Source organism: Peromyscus leucopus, chromosome 7, assembly GCF_004664715.2.
Source record: "Peromyscus leucopus breed LL Stock chromosome 7, UCI_PerLeu_2.1, whole genome shotgun sequence".
Classification (NCBI taxonomy): domain Eukaryota; kingdom Metazoa; phylum Chordata; class Mammalia; order Rodentia; family Cricetidae; genus Peromyscus; species Peromyscus leucopus.
Window position 1 is genome coordinate 30,695,738 of NC_051069.1, and position 22,680 is coordinate 30,718,417.

Here is a 22,680-nt window from a genome sequence, read left to right on the forward strand (position 1 = left end):
ACAGGGAGTGCGGGGGGGCACCTTGGGTTCTCCACTACCTCTGTCCTTCAGTGATGGCCCAAGACAATTTATACCCCCTTTTGGCTGTGGCTGTATGTTGTCATAACCTGGGTCATTTCCTCATTTAATACTGCCCATAAACACCAATAAAACTGTCTGAGAGCCTAGCAGACCAGGGAGAGGAGGAGAGACTTGGGTTCGGAAGTGGTGGAAAGGGTCCTGGATGGGGCATGGGCAGAAGGTGAAGGCATTGGGTAATGTCTAAGGACTTAGTCAGGACAGAGCTGCATCATCTGAATGTCATGTTGTCTTTTCTGTTCCTGCTCCTACCCTGGCTGCAGTGTGTCAGATCCTCCCCAAGGGAGTGGTCGCTGTCCTGGGACCATCGTCGAGCCCAGCCTCCAGCTCTATCATCAGCAACATCTGTGGAGAGAAGGAGGTGAGTGTGAGGCTGCACCAGGGATGGTCCAGCCTGTAGGCTGGATCCTTGAGTGCAGGAAGGGCCCAAGGAAGCCATGCCATTAACAATACCGTCAATGCAAACTATAAGACAGAGTGACCACTGGCGGAGTGCTTTCTTTTTCTAAGTGCTGAAGGGATGGAGAGATGTTCGCCCACAGGATTTCCAAGCTAAGCTCAGTGTCTTAGGGTCCCATGGCAGGGCAGTGCCTTCAGTGGCCTCTCTGTGAGGCAGAGCGATGGAGGCTGGTGGTCTGGCATGAGGCTGAGGGGGCAGAGGGGTGAGCCCTGCACTCTCCTTGATGCAGACAGGGTATTGGTGGTCTGTCTGTTTGGGATGCCAGGGAAGATGCCTTGGGAGAAGCTGCTGCTCCATTTTATTGTGAGAATAAAATTTAAAAGCCTCTGCTTTCTGAGTGCATAAGGAAAGAGATTTTATTTTGTTTTTGCTATTTACTAGTTCCTGCCTTTGCTCTTCCAAGTGTGGTGTTGGCCCACAGGTGTGACCTCTGACTGGAGTCTCTCTGGGCCCAAAGTGTGGAGGCCGTCCCCTCTGGCTCCAGTTCATGGGAGAAAAACATGCTGGAAGACAGGTTTCCTAGCAACTTGGGCTTTAGAGAGTCTGCCTATTGTAGGCATCTTTGTAGGGCCTTTCTAGAAGCTGCAGGCCTTTCTCCTGAAAACACATCCCCAGAAGACAGTGGACAAGAGGACTGCACCCCACCACCAGCCTCTGTGTGTCCCCAAGGCTTTCTGGACCAGTTTGTGGGAATTAGATGAAGCTTGGCTTCAGGGAGGAGCATGGGGAGGCAGCAGCATCTCACATCTCTACTAGAGACCCGAGGCTTGGCTTTCCAGCAGCTTTTCAGGTAGAAGCATCTGACTCTGGGGAATAGTTGGGTGCCCTTTCAGAGAAAGCCTAACATCCCCACAGCAGGCACCTTTACCAAAGTGGGGAGTCACAGACAGGCTTCTTCCTACCCAGGCTTCCGGGAACTGACCTCTTGATGCTGCGATCGGGGCTTTGTGAGCAGGCCCTGGTTCTTTAACTCCCCTCTCGGAATTGTAATGTTCAAGTGTCTTATGGCCAATAGCCACACCTGTCATGGGGGAGGGGGGCTGCATTTGCTCCTCCCGGATCCCTAGAACCTTCTTTCCTGTCTCAGTTACCCTGGAAGATGCTTCTTAGGCCAGCTCAGACCACAGAGCCGCTCTGTCCTGCCACCGGCCTGGCAGCATTTCACAGGCTCCGCCAGGAGCTGACGTTTAATTTAAATCTTTCTCGCTGCTGTGCTTCAGGTAGCAGTCAAGTGTGCTCTGTGGCAGGTTGTAACTCCAGCCTTGGCTCTGATCATCACCCACCTAGGCTGCCGACATCGGAGCCCCCACGTTCTTTCGCTGACTCTTTCTCTTTCTTCTCTCCCTCGTTCCCCACCACACTCCCTTCACTGCCCTTTGCTCTCCTCCCCCAGCCCCCACTTGAGAGTAGCCCTGCCCTGGAGCTGGAGCTGTTTCACAGTGGCTCGCAAGTCCCTCTACACTGTGTGGCCTTTTAGGGCAGAGGTCATGGGAGCCACTGATTCGCGGCATCCCCCACAGTCCATCCAACCTGGAGGCGCTGCCCAGAGAGCAGCCAGGCAGTTACCCCTCCTTTGTCGGGTCATATTCCTCCCCACCTTGACTGACATTCAGACTGTGCATTTTGGTTCATATTTTATCCGGCCTGGCTCTGGGGAAAAGCCATGGAGTCCTTGCCGTGGGTCCCAGGCATTTACAGGCTGCTAATATTTCTGAGACCCCAATAGCAGGCTGCTTCCTTCCTCATGCTCTCCCCTTAGTCCCACTGTGGTGACTTCCTGGAACAAATTTGCAATCGTGGATCTATCATGGATTGATTTTTTCTCCAAGAGAGAGAGCAAACTAGCAGGGTGAGGCCTAGCTACCCCTGTCCAGGCCACAGAGCAGCTAGCTGGCTGCCTCCCCAGCAGCTTCCCAGATGGCCCCTGCTAGTGATTCACCACTTGCCCTGTCCTGGGGAGACCCCTCCACCCTCTCCCCTGTGCAGCTAAAAGGGCTTCTGGAAACTTCTGCAATTGGAGAAAAGAGGGTGGGGGACCAGGCATTGTCCAGGCACTGACTGTGTGGGAGTTTAAAGCTGTTTTGTTATTTGAATGCAGAATCCCATTCTCTCTTCCGGACTCTCAGCTGCACCAGAGGTCAGCTCTGTTTGGATGATGCTTAGCCAGGTTAAATGGTTTGCTCCTGAATCACACAGTAGAACCTAGACACAAGCCAGTCTGTAGAATCCAAAAACCACGTATCCTTCTCCTTCCTGAAGGACCCCTCCCTGAATCCAGGGCCAGGAGTTATGAATCCATTGCTGTCTCCAAGGGCTCCTCACCATGGGGGAACTAATAGGCAGAGCTCTTTTGGCTAGCTGCTGGTGGAACCCAATGGGCTGACTGTCACCCAGGGAGGAGTCAGGTCACAGATGCCAAGGCAATGTCTGGATCTGAATCGGCCAGGCCACCTGGCTTGTACCCAGCTGTGCTCTTCATCTGGCTCCTTTGTCACCCCTCTTGCCTTCAAGGTGTACGTGTTACTCATTTTAGAACAACTGTGTGGGATACAAAACACAAGCAGGCGGAAAGACCCCCATGAAGTGCACCAGGTCAGCTCTGATCTCGAGAGCCAGCCTTCAAACTCGCCAGGCTTTTGTCAGTTCCACACCACGCAATCCCAGGTGAAGACACAAAAACAAAAACCAAGCTATAGTTGTCCTCCGTCCATGGTTCAAGGGCTAAGCCTAGTTGAATTCAGTAATTTTCTCTTCGGATTTTCCTAGATCTTTGCTCTCCTCCCATCTCAGTTTGCAAAGAGCCCTGGTTTCTGGCAGGCTTCTCCCTAAATCGTAAAAGGATAAGATGATGCAGTCCTACAGAGACCATCACAGCATTATCCCAGACCCCTGTAGCACAGCCTCTGAGCAAAGCCAGGCAGAGAAAACTTGGGTAATCGCCTCTGACTAATCCATTCTAGAAGCCAAGCACCTCATCATCGGGAAATTCTTTCTGCTGTCTGCTTTCAATCTCACTTGCTTTTGCATCAGTACAAACTCGTGCTCAGTTTCAGCTCCCCCAGCTCTGAGTGCCAGGGATGAGAGTGTCTGAATAAAATCAAGGTGGATGGCAGCTTATTACGATTTAACTTTCCTATTACCTACCAAGTAGCCTAAGCTGTCAATAAAGCCGCCATTGGTGCCTCTTAATATCTCCTTCCCCGCAAAAAGAAGGAAGACGGCACCGTCTGGAAACATCGCTGGTACTTGTGGAAGGAAGCCAACATCACTCTGATGGATCCAGGGCAGGTGTTTGTCCATCTGGCTCCATCCAGAGGCTCGAATGCTCTTCAGGCTCATTCCTATCTGTGCCCTGCCCCTAGGATTTACCCAGAAAGCTTGCTGGGAACTAGTGTGTGCCAGCTACGTAGGATTGGCCGAAGGCCTCTTCTCTAACCTACAGGTTTGTCTCTTCTTGCCGTCTCTGCTCCAATTTATTAACTACAGATAATAAATACTACAGATGGACTGTAAGGACTGTGCCTTCAACAGGGACTGGACTCTTATACCACAGAGCATTTCCAGAGCTCTTTAGCCAAAGGATGGCTTGTAATGGGTCTTTTCAAAGATGTTATCACATCCTACTCCCATGGCCTTGGAGCCCAGATCCTGCATGTTTCTGTTCCTTCTCATGGCAAAGGTGTTAAGCAAAAGAAGGCATGCGCAGCTGCAGCCTGGGTGACCCATCCTGCTCTCCCTCTCTCACTCATTCTGGATCCTTCTTGCTCCTCCCCCCTCTTTTTTTTCCCCCTCCTCCCAGGTCCCTCATTTCAAAGTGGCCCCAGAGGAGTTCGTCAGGTTCCAGTTGCAGAGATTTACCACCCTGAATCTTCACCCCAGCAACACCGACATCAGCGTGGCTGTGGCTGGGATCCTGAACTTCTTCAACTGCACCACCGCCTGTCTCATCTGTGCCAAAGCAGAATGTACGTATGCCCAGGCTAGCCCCATGCCCAGGCTCGCCCCATGCCCAGACAGGTTGGCTTTGTTCACTTCCACTAGGCTGTGGGCTCTGGGCTCACAATGAGCAAGGAAGTGTTGGGGGGGGTCTGACAAAAAAGAGGTACGGTCCTCTGTCTCTCATCTCTGTCTCCCCTGCCCCTCTCCCTCTGTACGTGTAAAAGAAAAACAGTGCCCATAAGCACCCTTTGCCTGTACTACCTGGGCATGGAACTAGGTTGCAGGGAGACTGGCCAACTGCCAAGTCTTTTTGTATCTGCAAACTCAATTCCCACATTTTCAGCCTCATTGTTAAGGAGACACAAAGCGGGAGGCGGGGTGGGGGAGATACGAAATTGAATGCGTTTGTACTTGATGAGCTGAAGAGTATCTTCCCCCGGAGAGCAGGTTTTGCTGATGAAACAAGGTCCAAGGTCAATTCCTGATAAAGCATTTTCTTTTTTCTTTCTGCAAACACAGGTTTGGAGAGGCATTTTCTGTGTCCCCCACACAATCTGAGACATACATTCAGTGTTTATGAGATTTAGCTAATTTGAGCCAACAAACATATGTGTCCATGTTTTCCAGGTGGCATCTGTGTGCCCACTCACTGTCAGTCAGATGCAGGCCACTGCTGTGTACTGGTGGCCAGTGCTTGAGCCTAGCATGCCACCTGCACCAGTCAGCTGTACAGGTTGTTGTGATCCTGCAGATCACTCCGGGCTGTCCTCGTGGGCGTGTGCTCTTTCTTCTGCCAGAAGCTCATTTTTCAACTTCTCAGAACTGCTCTGAGCAAGGCCTCCCTCTACCCTAGAATCCAAGTAATATCTAAAAACAAAACCACAGTGTAGCTAGAATTTTCCTGCCTGGCCCACAGTCAGGACAAATTTCTCTCACCTGCCAGTCCCACGGCTGCTCAGACCCAAGCAAGTAAACACAGAGACTTATATTGCTTACAAACTGTATGGCCGTGGCAGGCTTCTTGCTAACTGTTCTTACATTAACCCATTTCTATTAATCTGTAAGTTGCCATGTGGCTGATGGCTTACTGGTACCTTAACATGTTGCCTTTCATCACGGCGACTGGCAGCGTCTCTCTGCCTCAGCCTTCCACTTCCTAGAATTCTCTTCTCTGCTTGTCCCACCTATACTTCCTGCCTGGCTACTGGCCAATCAGCATTTTATTTATACAGAGCGATCTCCACAGCACCACAGGCCAGGCCAGGACCACCCACGGCAGCAGGCCTTCACACTCGACTACCTCCACGTGTACACTGTTGTATTTATTGTCCAGTTTTCCTGACTGTTTACTCGGGGCTACCCGGGAAACAAAGTCACTGAGCTTTGGCCCGGTATGTTTGATCTGTACCTAATTATTATTTCAACCACCCAGGGGTGTGGAGGGCATGGCAGCCCCCCATTTCCAAGAGAGATGCAGGCCAAAGGAGGAGAAAGGGTAGCAAGGGCCTGGTTCTGTGTCTGGGGAGGGCATTAAGAGGCTCCATTAGGAATTGATAAAAGAAGGGAGGAGACCTAGGAAGGAAAGCCAGACCCGTGGGTGGCAGGTTAGGGAGTGTAGACTTGGGTCCTGGGTTCACTGAGGGACCTTGAAGGTCTCTTCCCTGAGGGACATCCTCAGAAGGATGGTCGCTGTGATACTGGGTGCACCATTAGGGAACAGCTAGTTTGAGTAGATGAAAACAATGCAAGGGTTGGGGGAATTTGAGTTAGACTCCAGGCTCCGGAGACCCTCAGACCCGGAGAGAGAATGCTGGTTCCGAGGGGCTTCCGTAAGCAGGTCCTGTGAAGGCTCACAAGTGGGTCATGTGCAGGAACACACCAGGTCCTCTCCCCATTGGTCAACATGGGTTTGAAGCAGTTATGACAAATGAGTTTGTAGGGAATGGGGTGTGTTAGTTCTCAGGCTGGGGTTTCGTTGAAGGGATTCAGCAACGGTTCAGTGAACGAACATCAAACTCCTTTGGCACAAAAGAGGAAACAGAACTCCAGAGAACCACCCCCCTTGCCTAGAGTCCATTAGCTAGTAAGTGGTAGAGTTGAGGCTTAAATCCAGGTTCCTAGGAAAATAGTTCAGTGTACTGTCAGCAATAACCCTGTATTTGTCAAATTGGGTTCCTCTGGATCTAAGCTGAACCATGCAATAGTCCCAAGTCACTTGTGACTATTTACATTTAAAATCTGAATTAAGCAAAATTAAAATTTCAGAGCTGGGTGTGGTGGTGCACATAGGTAACCTCAGCAATGGAGAGTCTGAAGCAGGAGGATTGCTGTAGATTGAAGCCTTCATAGAGGCTACAGAGTGAGACTTACTTGATTGTTGTTTTTTTTAAACAAAGATTACATTACAGATAAAAATGTACTCCCTCAGCCTCACTAGCCTCATTCCAGGCATTCAGTAGCTGCACATGGCCACCAACTAGCAAGTGCTGAGACTGAACAGCACTGCAGAGAGTTCCCCTGGACAGCATCGCTTTGACGCCAACGATACGGACAAAGAGTTCTGTAGCAAAAAGCAAATGGATGAACAAAGGACAAACGTCAACCTTCTTTCCCCTTGTAGCAACTCACAGTGCACCTTAGCACGGACCTTCTGAGATGTCTGTGCTTCTCCAAGTAGTCTTCCATGAGTCTCACAAAGATGCCGATCTAGTAGTCCACGGGATGCTAATTTTTGATGGAACACGCTACATTTCTGCCTTCGGTACATAGTACCCAGCATCAGTGAGTGATGTAACAGAATCAAGCTCCCCTCACAACCCTGTTCTGGGAGTTGATTGCCACAAGGCCACTCTAAGAGGACTTTACACAGCAGGGGTTGTCAGAGACAGAACAGAAGGCTGTCCATGATGTCTGGAGGCAAAAGTTTTCTTGAAGTCTACCTCAGTGTTGGTTAACAATGTCTCACCCAGCCCTTCAGGAAATTGCTTCTTGTGTCTAAGCCATAATCCTTCTTGCTTATAAACTGAGCTCTGTTTCTCCACTCCAGCTATCATGCGGCCCGGGGAGATCTGCGGCTCAGATGTGTGTTACACATCTCCTTTGCTGGGTACTGTTGCCTCCCAGCTCAGTACTCTTTCCGTTAGAAGCACGGCATCCCCTCCACTCCTCAGTCAGTCATGCTGGAGTAGAGAAAGCAGTGCTGGAGTTTTAAGAGACTTCAGGTTGTGCCGCAGCGAAGCCAGGATTCTTCAAGTCCCCTGACGCAGGCTGGGGCTCTTCTCTCAGTTCCACACCTGCCCCCACCCCCCAGATCTGTATATACAAGCCCAAGCTTTCGCATGGGGCTCTGCCTGGTAGGAATGGAGAGCTCTGGAGCAGAGGTCCCTACAGTCCTTGAACAGAGGGGCAGGGCGGCGGTTCAGGGCCTAGAAGGTACGAGAATGTCTGGCCACAGGCTCAGGGCCTCTTCAGCCACAGCATAATGTTCTGCTCAGAGAAGTCACTAGGCTGCTGTGACTTTTGTCCCCTCCCTCGAGGCCAGGGGAGGAAGGTGGAGCAGGCAGGAGAAGTTCAAGGGCAGAGAAGATTAAAAATGTAATCAAAGGCCGAGAAAATGAGGGCTGCAGGGAGATGTGGCTCCGAGCGCTGGATGAGACCTTCTTCCATCTTCCTTATTAATGCTGGGCCAAGAGACACTGAGGGTAGAATTAGGGACAGGAATCTAATTCTACTTTCCAGCCCTCAGAATCGCTTAGCGGGGATCATTCCACAGGGAATCTACCACTTATGCTCTGGCTTCCCAGAAGGAGATTTTTTAATAGGCAGGTTTGGGACTAAGCAGAGATGCGTAGTAGATTACAATATTTTTCTTTAATGAAAAAAAAAATTGGAATATCTATAAGTCTTATTTCTAAAAAAGGCCAAGATAAATGATGGAGTGATTGGCCCTGCCATGGACCTTCTAGTCATTCCACAGAACCCAAAGGGGGTGGCTGCCTGAGGGCGTCCAAGGAGAGCTGTGGGTCCCCACTACAGTTGTAGGAACTCCCGTGGCACGATCCGAGGAGGAAGTGTTGCCCTAGAGAGAGGCAGGATGGTGGTGTGAAAGAGACCATCCTGGGGATGAAGAAATGGCTGTTAGGAACGGGCTGTGCAAGCAGGAGAACTCAGGTCTGACTCCTCGTGGAGCCCACATGAAAACCTGGTCCGTGGTAAAGATGTGTAATCTCAGGGTTAGAGAAGCAGCATCAGGAGGCTCCCTGGATAACCAGTCTAGCCAAACTGTTGAACTCCAGAGAGGCCCTGTCTCAAACAATAACAATAAGGAGAATGATTGAGGAGGGCATCCTTAATCAACCTCCACTTGAAAACATACACACACACACACACACACACACACACACACACACACACACACACACACACACACACACACTAGACAGAAAGAGAGAGAGAGAGAGAGAGAGAGAGAGAGAGAGAGAGAGAGAGAGAGAGAGAGAGAGCGCAAGTGCACTATCTTTGGAGTCAAGCCAAGCTGTGGTACCCGGAGGAGCTGTTCGATGCTCAGTAGATCACCTCACCTTTCTGAGCCTCTCTTTCCTGTTGTTGGAGATGATAAAGCCTGCTGAGGTAGCTAGGGGGAAAAGTGCCCGTGCCCGGAGCATGATGCACATTTGATTACTGTTATCTCATCCTGCGACACTGGCTGAGGCAGTGGAAGCCAAGCAGGGAACATTATGATTAATCCCCAGGACCCTTTTAAAGATCAGCTGGGGCGGTAGTGGGCCTTCTCCATGCCACCACCTCGATCCGCTATGAGAAGCCTCTTGCTTGAAACAAACTTCCCCATGCACCTGCAGGCTGATCTTGGGAGGTGCCAGTGACCTCCATGGCATTTACTGTGTGCTGAGCACTGTGCTGAGGGTCTTTATGTTATTTCATTTCAACTTTAAGTTTTTGGGTTCTGGTTTTGATCCCTGACATTACCCAAAAAGTTTAAATCCTCCCATTTAAACCAGAGAACTGAAGATCACCATACAGAACAGCCTCTTATTATCAGCCTCATTATATGCATGAAGAAAGCAGAGGTGACATCCAATTTCAAGGTCACATGGTTCCCGTCTCCCTTGGCCTTGCATACTCCTCTGATCCATGTAGGACAGACAGGAGTGAGGAGCACCTTTTCCTACACGTGGGGGAGCACGGAGACCTCCTGTGTGCATGCTGCAGTGGGGGCCAGGTATTGGAGTTCAACCATTGTACTTGGTCCCCATCTGCCCAGACCCCTGGCTCTGTGGCCTTCTCCACCTTCCCTGTTCCTGGGGCCAGCCTCAGGTGTGAGATGGGACAAGACAGAAGCAGGGCAAAGGCACCGTTCCCACACTTAAATCTAAGCGTGCCGCTCATCCTTCAGTAACAAGTCACTCTGGACTCTCACCTTCTCCAGTCGGAATCAGTTTCTCCAGCTAGGTAGGGCAGGACTCAGGAAGTTGTAGGAGGAGGATGTTGAGTTTGAAGCCTTCCTGGGCTACATAAGTAAAAGACCTAGTCTCTAACCTAACTGAGCCCCTTCCTCCAAAAAGAAAAAAAAAAAGGGTGGTGGTGCCACAGAGGAAGTTTGACAGCCACACAACCTGAGTTTGACACTTGGCAAGGGAAGATAAATGAACGCTTGGCAGGTCAAGGGCACCAGGCACCACATCACGCTCATTTAACCTGTTACATGCTCCCCAAGGTCCTTCGCAAGGTCAGCTCATCGGCATTAGCTGCCTCCCCCCAGGACTTCACAGCGCTTCCCTCCCTGGGAACAGAATGTTTCCGGCACCACGTGCTAGTGAGAGGAAGTCAGCCAGTGGCAGGAGACAGGAAGGGAGGCTGAGCAAAGACAGCTCAACTAGACATTGTTTGGTATTGTCTTCTCTGAGATAGGTTGCATGTGTCACAGGATGGCCTCAGACTCCCCATGGAGCCAAAGATGACCTTGAACTTGTGACCCTCCTGTCTCTAACATCTGATTGCTGGCTATGAAACCCCTTGCTTCATGCATAGAATGAGACTGATAAAAGAAGCTGTCTACACGGTGCTGGAGGATGAAGTTGGGGCTTCCTGAGTGCTGGGCAAGTGCTCTATCGACTGAGCTACTCCTCAGCACCCTGATGTAGATATTTTCTTTAGTGTGTGTCTGTGCGCACATGCGTACACGTCAGAGAACAACTTGTAAGAGCTGGACCCTGTGGGTCCTAGGGATCAAACTCAGGCCATCCCTGGACAGCAAGCACCCTCACCTGATGAGTCATCTTGCCGGCCCTTCACTTTATTTGTTTGTTTGTTTGTTTTTGAGACTTCAACTGGCTGGCCATGGAGATGCCAGGATCCCCCTGTCTCCGTGTCTGCCCTCCACCCAGCACTGAGTCACAATCACTTGCCACCATACCTGGATTTTTAGAGTGTTGCCGATCAAAACGGGGCCTCTATGCTTGTCCACAGCCCCCTTTTAGATGTCGATAATGGATCCTCTGTGTCCCGTGCAGAGACGTTACTCAAGCAGCTCTGTCCTTGTCCTGTAACTGCCACCAAGGCTGGCTGTTCTCTTACAGCCTTGCTATCCTCCCTTTGACCCTGGGGTCCCTGCCTTTCTTCTGGTTCTGGAAACCAGCCTGTGCTTTTTCTCTCAGAGCAGTTGCCTGTTGGACTCCACATTGATCCACTTTGATCCTGACCGAGACTAATGGGTTCCCCAGGCTCCTCAGCTCAGCCTTGGCAGGCATGCCTGCTGCTGGGCCAGCATCCTGTCCCCGTCCTACAAGAGAGAAAGACCGGGGTGGAGGTGGTGGGAGCCTGAAGACAGAGCAGAGTTTAACCCCTGAGAGGGCAGCCAAGCTAGGCAAATCCTGAGGTCTAGAACAAAGATGTGAGGAGAATGACAATGAGCACACACCCAGCTGCACCGAGCAGAGCACGCTTTCTCTTCTGCAAGTCTCCCACTGCCCAGAACCAAAAGTACCAACTTCTGGAACCTTCGAGATGGCTCAGCAGGCTGAAGTGCTTACCAACAAACATGACAACCTGAGCTTGAACCCCGGGACCTGAATGGTGGAAAAAGAACTGATTCTGGAAAGTGTTCTTTACCTCCACGTGAGCAGGTGTGTGTGTTCACACACATGAACACACACACACACTCACAAAATACAAAATTAATTTTAAACCTTTTTTTAAAAATATAAGTGTCGTGTTTTTGGATTTCCAGAATCAGAGATTCCCTGAGCTGGAAATACACCCCTTTTTTCTCTCTCCGATTCCCATCCATGGTTTATTCCCTAGACAGTGGTCCACGAAAGGGCCTCCCAGGGCTGCTTTGCCTCCAGTGATGGGGAGTTGAACTGCCACATGCTGTCCATTGCATCTGGAGACAGTGAGGTGGCAGATGCTTCCCTAGTGTGAGCAAGCCTGTCTGCCTGTGGTGTGTAACCCCTCACAGCCCCAAGGCTCCCGTGACCAAGTCTGTCTGTCTTCTGATTGCCTTCCCCAATGCCGTACTCCTTCCTTCACGATGCTTGCTTGGTGACAGTGTGACAGGTCTTTCCAGGCACTGCTGCTCCCCAGGCCTCAGCATTACTTCCCCTGAGTCCAGTCCAACAAGTGTGGTGCACCTGCCCTTACTGGCGCTATGCAGAGATGTTGGGAAGGGTTCCCCTGCCTTTGCTGAGGGAAATCATTCAGGTGGATAGTATTGTAATTGGAGGGTCCCAAGTTACACGATCTAACTTACATTTTCCTACCTGCACCATTGTGTAAAAGCAACACACCATCAGTGGAAACATTCTTAAGGCTTTTGAGATGGCCACACATGCATGAAGACCTGAGTTTGGATTCCTAGCACCACATAAAAACTTGGGGGTAGTGCCATGTGCTTTACAATCTCAGGGCTGGAGAGGTAAAAACAGGGCATGTCGGGCATCAGCCTAGCTGAATCAGTGAGCTTCTGGTCCAGGGAGAGGCTCTGTCTCAACAACTAAGGCAGAAAACAATTGAGGAAGACACTTGACACACACACCCGCCCCCCTCCCCAAACCACACAAACATATTTACCATACTTGAAATTTTGATTTGCATCCCTTCCCTGGCTAAGGGTATTGGGTCCTACACTTTCTTGGGACACTGGGCAGTGACAATAGGTCATATGATCACAAGGGGGAACCCCCACACTAGGGCAGTGTGTGGCGTTGCTAAGCTACGGACGGTGTTCCAGTGGCAATGTGTGCAGTAGGTTTTCGGATTAGGGTAGTTCCAGCTAACAATGGCCTTATCAGGATAGGATGCCTTGAAAATTCAGGGGACTATGGATGCTGGCAAGTATTTTATGTGATCGATCAGCAGGGGCTATGTTTTAGGGCTGGGTGATCGTTCCTGTAAGGGTTGGGCAAGGGAGAAATGGGTGAAGATAGAGAAAGGAGAGATTTGTTTGTTTGTGAGATTGCAACTGGCTGGCCATGGAGATGCCAGGATCCCCCTGTCTCCACAACGGCCTTCCACCCAGCACTGAGTCACAATCACCTGCCACCATACCTGGAAGGAGAGGCAGGAAATCTCAGTGAGAGGCTAACAAGGTTCACAGTGCCCCTCCTGGGTGACTGATGTCTTCATGCTGCTTTACTAACTCCATATGATAACCTTTCCCCTGGTTTCCCAGGCATGGCGGCAGAGTGGGCTGGGGACATAGTCCAGTGACTCCCTGGCCATGTTTGAGGCCTGTGCAAGCCTCAATGTTGCGTTCATTTTTGCCGCTCCAGGTACCATTTAGGTGGGGGAAGGGCTAACTTTCTGATGGGTGCTGGGGGGGTGGGTGCACACCTGTAAGGGTGCTCGCTCCCCTGGTCTCTAGTCCTCCCTCTCAGTGCACAGAATGTGGGATGAAGTAGAGGCAATGTCCTGTTCTTGTTTACAGAGCAACAGAGCAGTCAAGGAGTCAGTGGCTGCGGATTGATTGGAGCAGGGGCTCTGGTGTGTCAGTGGCCTGGGGAGCTTTTTCCCCAAGAGCCCAGTGCCAGGATGAAGGGATGAAGGGTCCCTGAGCTGCCTTTGTCCGGCCATCACCATGCTGCCCATAATCCTGCTGTCTCCCCCTGGGCTTCCTGGTCTCACTGCACTGAACGGCATTGCCCAGCTGATGCATTCTGGGTTGGGGGGCGGTTAGCCAGGCTCCAAAGATTTACAGACCAGGCCTGTGGGGTTCACTCAACTTCTGAATTTTAATCCCTCTGGCACCAGTGATCACCCCATGCCCAGGACCAGGCCAAGACTCTGAAGAGCCATCTCTGTGTCCTCTACCCTGACCTCCTGGTGAAAATGGGGCCTTTTGGGTCAGAAGTTCAAGTCCTTGTCTGGTGGGGGCTTGCCTCTGACATCACCTCAGAGGAAGGTGCAGTGCCTTCTCTCTCCATCTTGGAGCTGGGACAAAAGGAGAATGCTCCCATAGAAGTCCAGATCCATTCAGGCCACTAAACAAAACAGGAAGTGACTTAATTTCACTCTCCACTTGACTGACTTCAGCTCCCGAGGGCAGGATTAGTATGTCCCCCTGCTGTTTGCCTACATAGAGTCCCCCAGTGACACATCTCCTCCAGTAAGGCCACACCTCTCAATCTCTCAATGGTAGGCCATTCTCTTTCAAATCACCATATACCATGTGGCCCTCATTTGTGAAGCGAGTTGTTCCAGCTCTCTCCATCTCTCACCAGGCAGCCCCCAGCTCCCTGGAGGACTTTCTCAAGTCAGGGAACAGGAAAATGGGTGGGCTACACTTTCCCAGACTTCTTCCTCCATCATACAGGCCCTCAAACTCCTACTCTGGTCACTTGTTTCCAAATAAAATAAAAGCACTCGTTCTTGTTAAAACACACACACACACACACACACACACACCCCAACACCAACTGTTGTCTTCTCTCACATAAGTCCCCAGATGCATGCCCATGTCTCGGGGGGCTGGGTAGACACAATACCCGCAGCTACTTGCTTTTGTCCCAAGAGGAAACATGGTCTCATGTGTAAAGGGTTGGGTGGGGATCAGAAAGTGGGAAATCTAGTCCAGCTGTGTCCCTCCCATGTGAGACTGGGCAAGTCACAACATCTGTCTGTGACACAAAGTGGGGAAGGCTGCCCTTCAGTGCCGCCTCTGAATTATGTCAATTGTCTTTGAACCTCAGGAGGGTGGAGGAGAGAATCTTTATGGGTTGTATTGATGGCATCTCTGAACGGAATACTCTGTTGGTCAGGGCGGAAGCACAGGGAGCCTGGAGTGGTAGAAAAATCAGCCCTTTCTTGCTGCCCACAGCACGAGGTGTGTTCCTTTCCTCCCTGCCTCCCATCCTCCTTGGAATCTGGGGGATTTTTAGCACTTTATAGTATTGTTATGAAGACTTACATAAGAAAAGCCGTGTAAAAGTTTTAATACATTAGCTAGTGCATGATAAGGTTTGATAAATGTTATTCCTGTCTCTGCTTTGTGAGCAAACGCCTTCAGGTATCTTTCCACCAGACTCAAGACTGCTGGCTCAGAGGAGATGGCCCTCCTGTCACATATCTGCCCTCCCCACAGCCTTGCCTTGGCAGGGACAGCCAGAATTAAACCCCTGTAGTCTCAGTGATGCTGTTCTGGATTGTTTCTTCCCACCAAGACCCCTGGCATCCACTTGCTGGGGTTGGGAGGGAGGAGGAGAATCCTTAGCTTGGGGTCCCCCTTTGCCATTGGTTTTAGAGTCTAGGTTTGCTGCTGTTCAATGCCTTTTCTTTTATGATCATGATAATGCCTTGTCTTGGAGCAGCCACGGGGCTCTGAGGAGTTCAAAGAGGTTTGCTAGGACTCCTTCCTGGGCCTCGGGATCTTGAGGGCTGCTCCACCACTGTCAAAATGGAAACAAAGGGTTTTCTTGGTGGAGTTTGATGGACCACTTCTGGGCACTCCTGAGTACCCAGGAGCTTTACAGAGCACCATCCAACACTTGCACAGCCTGCCAGCTGCCTGCTGCTAGGATTTGTCCTTCTTACAGAAGGGACTGAGGCCTGGATACCTGGCTATATGGGAAGGTTCTAGAAGTGGCAGAAGAGACTCAGTGCTGGTGCTTTCTGATCAAGGTCTCAGTTACTGGGCACAGTGCTTCAAGGGAAGCCTGGGGGTCGGGGTGGGGCTCTCTTACCTTGTGCCACATTCCTGAAGGGGCCACACATTCTATTCAGAAAGTAGAGGTCTACTAGGGAGCTGTGGAAGCTTTGGAGTGTTTCTTATAGTTAGATGGCATAACTGAAGCCCAATAGGCAGGGAAACCCACTTGGGGTTTAGGGACCCCCCCCCAGCACTGACTCTGAGCCACCTCCAGCCTGAGTCACCATGTGCCCGAGCATCTGTAGAGGCAGCTCTGCAGACCCTCAGGGGCTTCCTCCTTTCCCCCTTCAGGCCTTTTAAACCTGGAGAAGCTGCTCCGGCAATTCCTTATCTCCAAGGACACACTCTCGGTCCGGATGCTGGATGACACTCGGGATCCTACTCCGCTCCTCAAGGAGATCCGGGACGACAAGACAGCTACCATCATCATCCATGCCAACGCCTCCATGTCCCACACCATCCTCCTGAAGGTGGGAGCCTGGCTGGGGTGGGTACCGGGGAGTGTAGTGTACCCTTCCCGTCTTCCCTGATTTGAACCGTGGCTGTCCCTTGGTCCTGGGCTGGATCTGAGTGCTGATCCCCTCTGTCCACTTCTGTTTCCATGGACACCAGTCCCTCCAAAGAGAAATGCCACTCAGAAACACTTAGCACCTGGTGGGGCTGAGAGACCACTGGGACCTAGAGTCAGACTTGAGAGGCTCCGGTGGAGGCCACCTGTCAGACAGTGTACACACACAGCTCCACTCCCGTGTGGTGCCGGTGTCAGCCTGTCCTCAGCCCTGACAGTGTTTCAGCAGTCTGCCAAGTGCCTCCCTGTCATTTCGCAGCAGAGTCCCCTCCAAGGTGAGATAGGTATGTTGTCTTCATCATGCAGGTGAAGAAGGTGAGGCCCTGGGAGGTTAGCAGCTGCCCGAGGCCAGCCCTGTGGGAACCGGGCTGAACACACTAGCTTGCTCTCTCCCCTGGGCAGGCACTTTCTATTGGGGTTCATGATGGCCTAGAGGGATGGCCAAGCAGACATAGGCATGTGGACATGGAACTTGGTCAGAGAGCGAAAGAGGGAAGTCAGGTGATTTGGGTCTTCTGGACAGCTGCAAACAGCTGGGCAGCTGAGGTGTCATCTTGCACCAGTCCTTGGGCTGAGCATGCGTTTTTAGAGAGAAGACTTTTCTAGGCTCTTCCCTGGCTCCTTAGCAGTCCCTATAGCTGCTCAGGCACATTGACCTCTCTTAATGCTATTTTAATTGCACTTTTAAACACACCCTGCCATCTTCCACTGGGGTAGCCAGACTCCTCATTAGCCTCTGCCTGGCTGGGCTGAGCCCGAAAACACTTAATATCTATCTCTTTCTCTCCTTTCTTTTCTGTCTCTTCCCTCCCATCCTCCCCTGCCCAGGTCTTTTTTTTTTTTCTTCTAAATCTGAGAGTTAATAAGAGATTTGAATGAATTCTCTCAGTACCCAGGCTGTCCCTTCAGCCTGTTGCTATAGTAATTTTCTACAGCACCAAAACCACATCTGTCTATGAGCACTCAACTTACGAAAGAGTACTCGAACATACACACACACACACACACACACACACACACACACACACACACACACACAGAGAGAGAGAGAGAGAAACCACACAGACTTGCACACACAGAAAATACTGAGAGACACCAACACAAACAGACACACCTACACACACACACACACACACACACACAGTCACACACACCTCTTTTTGTCCTTTTCCTTCTCACATCTGGAGATATTATCAGTGATGTCACTAAGAATGAAAGGGCTCCTGTAGGTGTCAGGGGCCTAGAGAAGCAGGCTACGGGGTCATTGTAGAGATAAGAGCTGCAGCTGAGTTAGCAGATGTCCTTCCAGATCCCTATGAAGAGCAGGGGCTGGAGAGGGGTTGTTCTTTCCAAAAATGTTCTGTGACTCCTGGCATAGCAAATTGATGTCCCCCAGCCCCCCACCTTACCCCTAACCTGCCAACATTCTGAACTCATTGTTAAGATTTTCAAAAAAGTACAGAGAAGAACATTAATGTCACTCACAACCCATTGCCCAGCCTTAACCCTTCCTAAAATTTTAATGTCTATTCTTTCTATTTCAGACATCCTCCAATTATCCCCACACTGCTTAAAACTTTCTAAGCAGCTATTCTCTTTGCTCAACTATGTATCATGCATTTTTCCACATCGTTAAATATTTCTCTACAAATATTTTAGTGGCTGTATCATTTCCTATCATGCCGATGTCCCATAATTTATTTAACCATCCCTTCATCCTTGTAGAAACAGGTTGTTTCCAATCTTTTGCTATGATAAATAATGTGAGGGCACACATCTTCACACATAAATCCTTCTGCACGTGCGCTCATGCATATTTCTTTAGCATATGCTTCTCAAAGTGGAATGCCAAGTTCAAGCGATACCCGCTCTGAAGGAGTTTGAGATGGCTCTCCACTCTTAACCATTTACATGCTCGGAAGTGGCGTACAGTGCGCCTTTGCCAGTGCTGGGAAGTTCCTTTAAACATGCCTTGTGTTATCCCGTTTCTTGGGACTTTTCTGCAGGAGGAGGTGGCTCTGGGGTGTATGTATGTATTTACTTACTGCACCATGCTTTTGGAGGCAACTGTCTCTAGTGATCCCCATTAGCACACAGCTGTTCTGATTGCCCCGTGGCCATCCTTCCTAGCCCCCTTTCTATCTACACTCTTGCATCTTTACAGCCAAACGGATCGATAAGCAGGGAGGCTTTGGGGAAACCTGTTCCCTTGCTTCCCACCTGACATCCTGGTAGCCACAGGCAGGCAGTCTCTCCAACAAACTTGGCCTTTATCCTTGGGCTTCCATGGGGCTCCATGTCCCTCTCTCTGGGGCCTCACAGGGGCTTTCTGGAGCCCTGCTGTGCACATGGGAACCATCCTCGGGTTGGCAGCTCTCGGCAGCTTCTTGATTTCAGGAGGCTTTGCACAGTAATCCCCTACTTTATTGAGTGGCTGTTCCAGCAACGAATTCTCTGTTTACCCAGAATTCATGTCTTAAAAACCCAGGATCTCTTGTCTTTTATCTCTAGGACAGCAGGTTTCACAAAATGGATTTTAACTACAGACTCTGCCCCTTAGCCTGCCCCTGGCTGGATGCATGTCAGCAGTAGTTTGTGTGAGTCTAGGAAGTGTTCTAGGCAGTGGTCCTCTCACGGTAAAGATGTGAGTGTGTGTGGTGGGGTGTGGATGGAGGGTGGCATCCTGCCTGTCTTGAGAATGGGGAAGGAAGTGTTAAAAGGAGAAGGAGCCCCATGGAAACCTTGTACTCCCCTGCAGCCCCACATGGTCTGATCTTGTCACCAAGCCCTTCTGTACTTCGGGGGCCCGTTGGGACCATAGTGATATCAGTGCATCCTGAACCTCAAGCAGCTTGGGAGATACAAAGTTAAGAAAGCTCACAAAGTTATTTGAGTTCTAGAGAGAGAAAGAGGAAAATGCAATTATCCTGGTCTTGTTTCTCCTCTCCTCCTCCACAGTAGTCATGACAGGCGCCATCTCCCAGTGGCTCGGGGCTGCAGGATATATTATGAAAATCTAACGGACTGTCAGGAGGGATGAGGGCCCTGGAGAGAGCCAGGCTCATTACTTACCTGATCTCCTTGTCGGTTTCTATACTACCTGTCACACTCAAAGCCAGGCACAGTGACAGGGAAGGTTGGCTAGGGGTGTTTATGATGGCTACGGAGATCAGACAGAAGGGAGGCTCCTTCAAAGCCGCATTCCTCAGCTGTGGGATGACACCACACTACTGTACGGTGATCAAGGGTGAGGCATGTCACAAGCAACTTGCTCCTTAGCAGAACAAAAGGAACCGAGTTTGCAAATGACTCACTTGATCTCCACATGGCTGCAGGTACAGCCTACTCGGGTCTCACCTGCATTCTGACAGAGGCAGGGTTCATTTGGGCATGCTCCATAATTCTACTCACAGTCTCTCAGAGTGCTCTGTGTACACTTCCATCAAGCTTGTGGTCCTTGAGGGGAGTATGGTTTGGTTAAAAGCTTTGGAATTCCAATACTCTCATACAATTCCAATGTGCTCTCATACAAGTAACTTAGGTCACTGTTTGCCAGTTTCCTCTGCTGGAAAATGGGAGTAGAAGAAGAAAAATTATGCTTGTCCCCTTTGGCTAAGCCATGTGGAAATCTTTAGTGTACCTGGCACAGACTGAACAGTAGGTAAACCTTAGCCAATGCTGTTGTTTTGGAGTCATGGAGATTATTCTAGTATGTTTCTTATTTGCTTCATTTCCCTTAAATCCATTCTGGTTCCTGTAATACTCAGTCCTATTTATGGGAGTGTGTTATCCATGATAACACCAGATACACAAGTGCCACTCGGGGTGGGGAGTGGGGTGAGGCGGAGAGAACATGCTCTAGAGGCTAATGATTCTGTCTTCCATCCTGCAATAGCCAGGGCCACTTGAGAACCAGTCAAGATGTTCTGCTCTGCTTTGTGCTGAGGGTCAGTGGGCCAGATAAATAGTAGACTTAGCACCCTACTGCTCCTGTGCTTCTGGTGAGTGTCTGGTCTCTAATGGCCTTCTCTTTGCCTTGCAGGCAGCTGAGCTGGGGATGGTGTCAGCCTATTATACATACATCTTCACTAATCTGGTAAGACATTTTCACAGCCCTCCTCCTTAGCATAGTGTTGACCAGGGTTAGTGGGGCATGATGGGATGATGTCTAGAAGATGGCTTGTGGGGAAAGGGGGCAAAAAGAGCAGAAACTATAATGTCTGAGTGTCATGAAGACACAGGATTCAGAAGCCCAGTTGGCTCCTCATGCCAAAACCTTAAGCCCTTTGAGAATGGGAGTTTGGAGGTTCTGATGTCCCCTTTGAGTGACACTAGTTTTATAGCATGGATTCTGTGGGGGCAGCTGTGTGATGGATAAACCTCCTCAGTGGGTAAAGTTTCTCGCCTGTAGTAGAGTTTCCTTGAACCACCATCCTGACTCAGAAAGAGGAAAGCTAGGGCACAAGATGTATACATGTCTGATGGTATAACTGCATGTATCACCCCAGGTCATCTTAGCTAAAGTCCTTATTTTACAGGTGAGAAAACTGGAATTTTATTGAATTTATTGATTTAAGTACTAGCTTTGCTAAAATACTAGTCACGCACCCTTCAACAAAGCACTGATCAGTCGGATAGGGATGTGAACAGCTGCATCACTGGGTCGTTGTCAAGGTGTATGACAATGTATGTGTAAGCATTTTGAAATTGTAAAGCATTAAGCAATGTGAAAATTCCAAGAAAGCGTCATATTGATTTCCAAAGTGGTTGTACAAGTTTGCATTCCCACCAACAGTGTAGGAGTGTTCCCCTTGCTCTACATCCTCTCCAGCATAAGTTGTCTTCAGTGTTTTTGATCTTAGCCATTCTGACAAGTGTAAGATGGTATCTCAGAGTTGTTTTGATTTGCATTTCCCTGATGATTAAGGATGTTAAGCAATTCCTTTATATATTCTGATATTCTGGATATCAGCCCTCTGTCAGATGTGTTAGGAGGCCCCTAGGCAGTGGGGCCTATCCTTAGTGCATGAGCTGGCTTTTTGGAACCTAGGGTCTATGCTGAGACATTTCACTCAGCGCTGGTGTAGAGAGGAGGGGACTGGACCTGCCTCATCTGAATCTACCAGTCTGAGCTGAATCCCCAGGGGAGACCTTGCCTTGAAGTGGTGGGAATGGGAGGTGAATTAGGGGGAAGGCTGAGGGCGTGGGAGGAGGGAAGACAGGGGAGTCTGTGGCTGATATGTAAAATTAAATTAATTATAAAATAAAATAAATTTAAAAAAAGAGAAAAAATAAAAAAAATGTGAAAATTATTGTGGTATATAGACATACCCCAAGTTTGGTTCCTAGCACCTACATGGGTCACATGGGTGGCTCATAATCACCTGTAACTCCAGTTCCAGGAGCTCTGATGCTCTTCTGGCCTCTGCAGGCACCTGTATGTACATGCCCATACTAACACACAAATATAATTAAAAATAAGATCTTTAAAAATGTATAGTTTTTAATTTAGGGATAATTGTACGATTTCTAGGAAGTTGCAAAATTAGCTACATAAATTTGTTGGCTGAACCTGAAGCCCTCAAGGCTTTCCTTATGCCACCCTCCTCTGTAGTCACACCTGCCACCCTCCTCTGTAGTCACACCTGCCACCCTCCTCTGTAGTCACACCTGCCACCCTCCTCTGTAGTCACACCTGCCACCCTCCTCTGTAGTCACACCTGCCACCCTCCTCTGTAGTCACACCTGCCACCCTCCTCTGTAGTCACACCTGCCACACCCCTCTGTAGTCACACCTGCCACCCTCCTCTGTAGTCACACCTGCCACACTCCTCTGTAGTCACACCTGCCACCCTCCTCTGTAGTCACACCTGCCACCCTCCTCTGTAGTCACACCTGCCACCCTCCTCTGTAGTCACACCTGCCACACCCCTCTGTAGTCACACCTGCCACCCTCCTCTGTAGTCACACGTGCCACACTCCTCTGTGGTCACACCTGCCACACTCCTCTGTAGTCACACCTGCCACATCCTCTGTGGTCACACCTGCCACACTCCTCTGTGGTCACACCTGCCACCCTCCTCTGTAGTCACACCTGCCACCCTCCTCTGTAGTCACACCTGCCACACCCCTCTGTAGTCACACCTGCCACCCTCCTCTGTAGTCACACCTGCCACCCTCCTCTGTAGTCACACCTGCCACCCTCCTCTGTAGTCACACCTGCCACCCTCCTCTGTAGTCACACCTGCCACACCCCTCTGTAGTCACACCTGCCACCCTCCTCTGTAGTCACACGTGCCACACTCCTCTGTGGTCACACCTGCCACACTCCTCTGTAGTCACACCTGCCACATCCTCTGTGGTCACACCTGCCACACTCCTCTGTGGTCACACCTGCCACACTCCTCTGTAGTCACACCTGCCACATCCTCTGTGGTCACACCTGCCACATCCTCTGTAGTCACACGTGCCACA

General features: G+C 50.2%; 1 protein-coding gene across 1 annotated transcript in view; it reads left to right on the forward strand.

Moving 5' to 3' along the window:
• The window catches only part of Grik4 (glutamate ionotropic receptor kainate type subunit 4), a 431,548-nt gene that overhangs the window by 270,735 nt on the left and 138,133 nt on the right, over positions 1–22,680 (forward strand). The window contains exons 5-8 of the mRNA XM_037207580.1: positions 342–439; positions 4,338–4,503; positions 15,930–16,108; positions 20,249–20,302. Coding sequence (XP_037063475.1) covers positions 342–439; positions 4,338–4,503; positions 15,930–16,108; positions 20,249–20,302 — 497 coding nt within the window. The remainder of the gene's footprint in view (positions 1–341; positions 440–4,337; positions 4,504–15,929; positions 16,109–20,248; positions 20,303–22,680) is intronic.